This window comes from Coregonus clupeaformis, chromosome 7 (genome assembly GCF_020615455.1).
Source record: "Coregonus clupeaformis isolate EN_2021a chromosome 7, ASM2061545v1, whole genome shotgun sequence".
In the NCBI taxonomy this organism is placed as follows: Eukaryota; Metazoa; Chordata; class Actinopteri; order Salmoniformes; family Salmonidae; genus Coregonus; species Coregonus clupeaformis.
In genome coordinates, this window is record NC_059198.1 from 17,140,660 (window position 1) to 17,149,517 (window position 8,858).

The window sequence follows — 8,858 nt, forward strand, 5'->3', positions numbered from 1 at the left end:
GGTTCTTTTAGATTTATTTATAAGAAATATTTGGTTGGAAAACACTATTTTATCAATAAGAGTACATTTGGACAAAAACAAAACAAACAATATAAATAATTACGCTAAACATGTAATGTTTAAAACATGTAACGTAATTTCCATACATCTAAATAGTATCAATAGGTTGAGGAAAAAAAAATAATTTAAATAAATACATTTGGGAGTTGACATACTGTACACACTAAAGCCTCTCAAATGTTCAGGCCTCCCATAGGCTACCCTACTGGTGATAATGTTACTCCAGTGGCTCAGGCCGGCGTGGGGGCGGGCCCAGATACTGTTCAAACTCACTGCGGTCCAGATCATACAGCATGTCCAGCTGAACCTGCTCCAGATAGAACTCCAGAGAGGGGCCAGTGGGGGGGCACAGCTTGGGGCCCAAGGCCCTGAAGTCCCCCTGCTCCCCATGAGACATAGCACAGGCTGGGTTGGGGGGCCCAAACTGCTGCAGCCCATGCTGGGTAGAGTAGTACGGATGAGGCTCTGCTGGGTATGCCGCAGTGTTGGAGTACATTAGAGGCTTGTTAGAGAATGTGGCTGCTGGATTTGGGTAAATTAATCTGTTTGGGAAGGTCTGTCTGGGAAGATGGGAGAAGTATGCCTGGGAGGATGGGTAGGTGGCTGGATTTGGGTAGGCTTGCTGCTGATGGCACTGGTTCTGGATGAAGTAGTTGAGGTCATAAGGCATGGTAAAGCCTTTACTGCAGAGGGTGGAGAGAGGGACAGGCGCCTCCACAGGCAGGGGCCCTTTGGGGCCTTTCTTCAGCTGCTTCTTCCTGCGGGGCCGGTACTTGTAGTTGGGATGGTCAATGGTGTGCTGTACTCTCAGGCGCTCTGCCTCCTGCATGTAAGGCCGCTTCTCTGCCAGAGACATGGCCTTCCAGGTCTTACCTACAGCAACACAATCATGTTAGTTATCATTATAGAAACACCACAAAACATAATATGCATGTCATGTCTGGCTTCATAGAATGGCTGCACAATTAGGCTAATAATGAATTTAGGTAATTGTTGAAATATGAATAGTCTCATCATAGTTTTAATTTTAATGGGAATTATTTGAATGAAACCTACCGAGAATTTTGCTGAGGTCAGTGTTCTCTAGGTCAGGGTTGAGTTGGGCCAAGCGTCTGCGTTCCTCCTTGGTCCAGATAATAAATGCGTTCAGCGGCCTTCTGACCCGCGGTTCTGCGGATGGTTTCGGCTCAGGACTGGCGCAGCTGGAGTCGGAGTTGACCGAGAGAGGACTGGATGGGCCAGAGCCGGGGGACTGCGCCTCGGACATCTGCTCACTCTGGGAAGACGCACCACAGAACTTGTCGCTTTCAAACATGGCTTTCGTTGCGCACAGTTCGAAATGTGTGGAGATCCGATCAAAGTACATGGTTACTATGTTTTTAACCTTTCAGGTTGCTCTCCTACTCCAGTAGTGATGGAGACGGGCTATATGCGCTCCTTCCACCAATGGGAGCCCAGGAGGAGTGGATTTAAGGTGTGAAATCCAGGTGTTTTCTCAAGTCATTGATAGTCCTTGATGCCTCAATCTATCATCAGTCATGAAACCAAAATTGACATTTAATGTTAAATCAAAAGAATACACGTAAGCCTATTATTTCCCTATCGGAAAAAAATGAATGCATAATTTCCCATTTAAAATGTTTCGTGATAAATGCTCTCATGATTCGCTGAAATGGCTGCTCGATTGCATCACGACAATCTTGGCAAATTTGACATAGGCCTAGATGTCTTCCCAGGCTAATAATAAGGCACTCATTACGGATTTCCTATGGCAAATTCCTATGCCTATAGCCTTCTTTATTTCCCCTTTGAAATATCTTTCCGTTTTTTTTTTTATTGAGGCATTACTTAATTTTCCTGTGTGTGATAAATAAAATTAGATCAATTGGGCATCCTCTAACATCAAAGTTATCTGGCAGAACTTTAGTTATTCATTAAAAGACCACGAGTCACGTGCAAATTGCCCTCTCCTGTTATCAGGCCCACTGTCTCTATCAAAGCACATTTTACAGGACGGAAACAAACATGATCAAGGCAGGTTTATTATAAGATTACGGCGCACAAATATTTACCACCAACAAAAGAGATATATAAACTTTTGATAAGGACGCATTACAAGCTCACCTTTGTGTGTGACAGTGGTCTATTTCAAGTCGATTCAACAGTAGGCCTATAATAAAATAAATAAGCTATTGAGCTAAAGCCATGTTGGACATGCTGTGGGTGTTCATGGGTTAACACAAAGACATATCCAGTATGTAAAAATACATCTGTAAGAAAAATATGTAGCCTATTTTAAACAGGCCTTTTTGACGGCTTGGCGTGCATGGTCGTGTTGTATTTGCCCTGTCAGGTTTTTCGGAGTGATAAGATTTGCACAGGAAGTCCTAAAAGGTCAGGAAGGAAAATATATTGGAGTTGTGTGGTACAAGGCACAGTGTAACCCCCCAGAGAGCTAGGGCGAGCTTGTTTTCATATAAACATGTTTCATTTTCACAACTCCTGATATTGTTCATGAACTCACAAACTTAGACGTCAAAATAACCTCAGTGAGTCAACAAACCCTGGCTGTGAAGCGCAGCCTTTGAGTTCAGTCAGTGTATTCCTGTTGATTTTCAATTTGCATGACTAGTCTAAAAACGTCTTAACATTATATAATTCCTCTCGGGTTCATCTGATAATCCCACTCTATTTTCTTTGATTACACATCTGATTATACATCCCATCAACATCAACAATAGATACTAGTGTCATTACAGCAGTTTATGTCGATGTGGAATCAAGAATACATAGGGGAACGCCTGTCATCCGTTCTGCAATGTTTTCTTGCGGCTAGACGACTTGCTGTCATGTCTTCAGGGTCTGCTGTTAAGATGTCAAAAAGGCATATAATGGGTCTCATTGTGAGAATACACATGGCAGTGTGCTTCATTAATTTCGGCCTCCACCTGCACTGTTTTGTAGCGACAGACGAATTGCTGTCATGTAGTCTATGTCTTTAGGCTCCGTAAAAAAAGGTAACGGATGTTGACACCTTGATCAAACAGAAGAGTCAGTTCTGATGTTGTTGCCTCGGTTAATTCAATAACAGGGTGATCAATGTTTCTTTTTATTTTAGATACTCCTCTTTTAGACCGTTTAAAGTAGACTCTTCAAAGTAGAGAGATCAGTCTGAGAGTCGGCACAACGAAACTTTGGGCCCTGGGGTGTATGTTTGTGAATCGATACAATCTATGCTTGCTTATTAGACAGTCTAATGATAACAGAACGAAGTAATCGAATTTAAGTGAAGTGCTCCAATTTAAGCATAGGCTAGCCACACTAAATGTGGCTGAGTAGGCTATAGCCCTATTTGTTAAAATTGCTCTAGGCCTTGTAAAATATGTTAATTATATTTATATTTTGTTTAATTGCATTCATGATCTCGCACATGATCCGTTTACAATGATTGCGCGTTTGACCTTGCATACGAAACTAATCAAATTAAGTTATTTAGCCCAATAGAAATGTCAAATGATTTGTTTCAAATTAATTTTCGTTAGTATTTATTAGTTTACAAACGAATGAGTTAAAGACAAACATTTTGTAGGAATATAGCCATGTACCATACTTTATTAGAAGTTCCCTTTGGGGTAACACATGATCGGGTTACACAAGACAAGGAGTACTTATGTTATAGAAAGTATTATTAGCCTAATAAAACCAATAAAAACATGTTATTTTATACCCACAAAATGTATTTCAATGTACTTCAGGGACTGTAAGAATTAGGGTTAGAATCCACATCCGAGTGTTAGAAAGCACACACAGGCAGATGCCGTGTGAAAAGCGCTAATGATTTTAATTAATTCGCTTGAACGACTCAGCATGAATACAATAATGTTAGTTTCGGTTGACGTTTCTGTAAATTGGGCAAATATTGGAGAATTTAGTAATGTTTGACATTGAAAGTAGCTTATCTTATTTCCCCCCTTAATTCTGTTACCTATTTACCTTTGGCATTTACTGGTCATAAAATAAGACATTTTGATTTATTTTTAGAGTTGTCCTAGATTGTCATTATTTTCTTAACCATTTTTTTTTTCATGAACTGCAGGTAGGTGTGTAATGATTAATTTAACTGGTTTCTTAATCTCTGAATGGATGTCAGTAGGCCCAGAGTAGGCATATCATTGCATTGTTTCATACATGCCATTGTGACCGTTGAAATCTAAGCAACTAGGGACAGTGCTGTTGCTGAATGGTCACTATAATGTTTGTATAGGGATTGTCCTCTGAGGATTCCCCATCACAATGTTCCATTGTATTGGACAGAAGTCATACATGAGACACTCCTCTCTGTCTTCAGTCTGATTTGGAGTGAGCCAGGATGGCACAAGTGGAGAGATCAGCACTGGAGGTCTCCAGGGGTCTCCACTCCAGTCTCCCTGCCAGAGGAGCACCTTCTCTGCTACACACTCACTGGATTACTGGGGCTGTGGGAAGATGCAGCCATAGATAGGTCAGAACAAATATCCCTCCTCGGACAGTGTCTTGGATGTGGATCATGTATGTACCTGCCTAGGACATGCTGGAGCAAATTCTGTCCCTCGATGGACCAAGGATATGCAGTAGAAAGAGGAAGCTCAATGGATGGAGTGACATGAGGCTGATTAGCTGGATATAATAATCTTAATCACCAGTGGAACCATATTGTGGTGTGCGTGCAGGGGTTACATTTGTAGGCGGTGTACCTGAAGTTAAAATGTGCAGATCCTACTGTTCACCATCTCCCATCCTAGGATGATCTTCACCAACCATACTTTGAAACTCTGTGTATTTGAAAAATTCCAAGGACAAATGTGCCACAACAAAATGGAGACCGAAAAAAAAGTGTATTTCTAACAAGAGGATGTAAAGCAAGGTCATGTGTCTTGGGGCTTTGTTAACGAACCTCTGTATTCAAGTAGACTCGTATAAAACAGGCCCATATGGAGATACAGGTGAGTTTCTATACAGTGGCTGGTCATAGCAACCTGTGATCTGAGGTTTGAGCTGTGAACTGTATTGTTTCACAAAACCGTGTGAGAGGGCATTATGTGGAGTGGGACTCTGTCTCTGCATGGTGACTGTGTGTTCAGACTCCTACTGTATTGTATGGACCCAGCAGGCTGGCATCAGTTACACTGTCATGCTCAGACACCCCCACCCCCCTCCCTCCTCTCCTCCTGCCTGCATCCAGCCAGTGCTAATCAGGTTTTGAGCACACACCATAGACCCAGGCCTCAGCCCTGGGTGCCAGCCCCAGCACTTGTAAACAGTGCCGTGCCCTGCCCTGTCCTACGTGGGGATAGCTGAGAGGATTACATGCCCCCCCTGGGGTGGCTGGGCTTAATGTGGTCTCATTAGTTGAACACAATGATGTCCCCACCTCTCAGAGCAGATAACACACCATGCGTTTAGCCAGTCCCCAAACAGAGCTTAAAACCCCATCCTCAGACCATCAAACCCAGGCTGCAGACAGTGCTGCAGTAGCAGGGGCCAGACACACAATGGGTGTATTAGGCTACATAATTTTTTGGGTAATTTCATCATGATTATTTCTTTATTTAAGGTTGATTTGCATTTAAAAAATGTATACACTTGAAAATATATTTTAATATTTTCTTCTGTTTTCTTTTCATTGGTTTAAGTCCAATGCTTGGAATATTAAATACAGTAAGACGAACATTATCTAAGTACTGATATTACAATGTTGTAATACATTCAGTTGTGATGAAGAAGTCAAATATACACCCAATAAACAGCATGTTAGCAATAACAGAACACTGTTGGTTTAAAAAATACAAATATAAACGAGACATCTAGAGATCCAACAGGAACCAATGATGACTGTCTATTGTGTCAGGCATCTGTGACATGATGAGGAAAAAGCACTTCAATGTTCTTATCCTTTCATCGGATTAAAACTTTGTTCCTGCCTATGATGATTTATTGGTGTAAATCCCTTGTGGGTTATACATAAATGTCTTTCATTGCAAAATGCATTGCTCAGTAGCTCTGAAATATGCTATTGAAGGGAAGAACATTTACAGTCATGCCTAAAAACAATTATATTCTTTGCAAATGAGCAATTGTATTCTGGATCTGGCCCTCTGATAAGACCCTTATCTGTTGAATTGAGTGGTTCTTTTATTATCCGGGCTGTTGAGCTTGGGCATTTGATGAAGTAGTATTGTATTGCCACAGCAGGCTATTGCACTATACATCCAATGCAGACAGTCACTGAGCCTTTCTGCCATTCTACAGCGCTGTCATGGACACTGCATCCCATCATGGTGCTGTGCACTATACCAGATTCTCATATTTTAACCAATGGTAAAGGCTTGTCCCCTAGTGATATACAGTATAGCCCACTGTACTGTCCCACTGCTCCTCCCTGTCCTGTCCCTGGTATTGTCTGTGTGTCTGTCTTCTCTGTGTGATCCCCCTGGCAGACAGACAGAGCTCCATCTGATTGTAATTGCCTCTAATTTTTAACTGGTCTGGAATCAGTATCAGTGTATAGTCCTCACTAGACCTGTGAGACACCATGATATCTGCGTCTGTCCTAAACGACCTACTCAGAGATAGCCGATAGGTAATCACAATGATCTGATCTGTTCTACTTGGACAACAACAATGTTTGAATGTTTAATTAGATAGTGTGAACTGGGCAGACTATCACACTCAGACATTAGATTATTTGGAGCACAAGCCATGGTAAATGCTTTGTAAACTCCCAGCAAATATTTTAAATCTTAAATGTTGGAGAATTGCTTAGGGAACTCGATTGGTAGGCCATTCAATTGACGTTTCTATAAAATGTTGTTTAGTCTGTCTAATGTCTAATTTAGCTCAGTCTAATAACACTTTAGTCTACTATTATACAAATGTGATGCTTTCTGTGTAGATACTTAAAATTCTACATTTACTCCAGCCTAGGGAATTCAGAGAACCCTCCCGAAGGTTTAAACCAGATCCAGATTCAAAAGGATTTCTGTTGCTTTGAAGATAAGGAGTGTAGCTCTGCAATAAACAGTAATTGTTTAGTTGCTTTCCTGTGGTGTGATTTATTTAAAGTACTATGCTGTAAGGTTTCAGGCTTGTTTCTACTAGGTGTATATGGAGGTTTATTATTGCCAACAAGATGCCAATCCTGAGACTCCCACCTCCACCACCCGCACCCCGTCCCCCCCATTCACACATGACCCCACCTAGAAAAACACTCATGATGGCCTTCGAATGTGACCTTTGCACAGTATACAGAAATATCATAATAATACATTTAACTACATAAGTAGTAACCATGGGATTAGGACATTTTTCATTTAACAAATAAACATTTATGCACTGTAGAATTCCCCTAACATTGCAATTGTGAAAGTCTAAACCAAACATGTTCACATCTATGCCACCTTTGGCAATTCCTATTACAATACACCCAAGCTATTTACAATACACACCCTAGATAATACAGATAAAATAATACAAATAAATTCAAACCAATATTGTTTAGTTCATATGAACCCAAGCAAAGTTGATTTCTATTGAAAATCACTGCATCATCAGTATGAGTATAGAAAGAGCATGGCAGTGGGAACTACTGAGCTGCTGGTCTCCTGCACGCATGTGCACACAAACATATGCTTCCCTAGATAAAGACTTTCATGTACCAGAAATACAATGTCAGCGTAGAATACCAAGTTATTTATGGAGAGCACACGTTTAAACAAAAAAATAGGAGCGGGATTGTATATACAGTATGAATATAAGGGACTTTTCTGATTTGATTTCTCCGGGACGCCAAAGGGGCAGTAGTGTCCATTTTTTATTCAATAGCTTTACATCTGCTGGAAAGAATAATTATAGATTATAAATAAATATGCTTTGTTTAACTAAATGTATCTGCTAAAAATAAATTCATTTGGAATGATTAAGAAATTGATGATGATTAACTATTTGGATGTTGTTTTGCATGTGCACATACTACCAATTGCATCAAATAATCCCTTTTGTCAGATGCATGTTTTATGAACTGGAGGTGCACTCTTATAGTGGAATTCCAGGAATGTGATGTGGAATACCTCATCCTAGTATTGTCGGAAAGGGTAATCATTTAGATAACAATCAGGAAGTGTTTTTGGAGCATTACATCAATACATTATCATCATGGCATTTTCTAAATACCCTTTACATTTCAGTCAGCTTTAGATCATAACAGCAGTAGAACTACAAGTGTGTGTGCCTCAGATTGTGTTCCAAACAGGGGAGGGGAGGGGGGGGGTTTAAAATCGTTTGAATGTCCAGACCAGGATACAGCTGCCTATGACTAATTTCAAACTCCCCCTTCTCCAGCCCATTTTACATTTAACACAGGCATCTGTTTCCTGTTTTCATTCTTTGAGTGATCTTATTTTTCTTATTTCCCCCTCACCTGTTGGGGTCTATGTTCCTTCCATCATGTTGGACATTGGTGTTTCTCAGCTAGGGGACCTAAAGCACCGCCAGCGGACGTGATCATTACAGCACTTTCATCGGAGTCTGCCGTGGCGTCACTAATCAAAGTCAATATATTAGTCAAAAGTGTCCGCTATCCCAAGGCTATCCCTGATCAGTGCACGACCATACCATGTATGCAACCTAATCAAAATGAACTCCTCCATCCACTATAAGAATTGATCATAAAGCATGGTGCATTACTTACAGACCTGCACCATAGAAATACATTGTAGGATTTGGGGTGAAACACCCCTAAGATCAATGACAGAACAATGACA

At 40.8% G+C, this 8,858-nt stretch overlaps 1 protein-coding gene across 1 annotated transcript; it reads right to left on the reverse strand.

Moving 5' to 3' along the window:
- Positions 1–277: 277 nt before the first annotated feature.
- Positions 278–1,426, reverse strand: sox32 (SRY-box transcription factor 32). The gene is made up of 2 exons (XM_041882091.1): positions 1,117–1,426; positions 278–933 (listed from the first exon to the last, which is right to left on the reverse strand). The coding sequence occupies exons 1-2, from the start codon at positions 1,424–1,426 to the stop codon at positions 278–280; spliced, it is 966 nt and encodes a 321-aa protein (XP_041738025.1).
- Between the last annotated feature and the right edge of the window lie 7,432 nt (positions 1,427–8,858).

Coding starts and splice junctions, on each gene's coding strand:
- sox32 (XM_041882091.1), bottom strand. CDS start 1,426: ATGTACTTTGATCGGATCTCCACACATTTCGAACTGTGCGCAACGAAA. Junction 934..1,116: donor TGACCTCAGCAAAATTCTCG/GTAGGTTTCATT, acceptor GTGTTGCTGTAG/GTAAGACCTGGAAGGCCATG.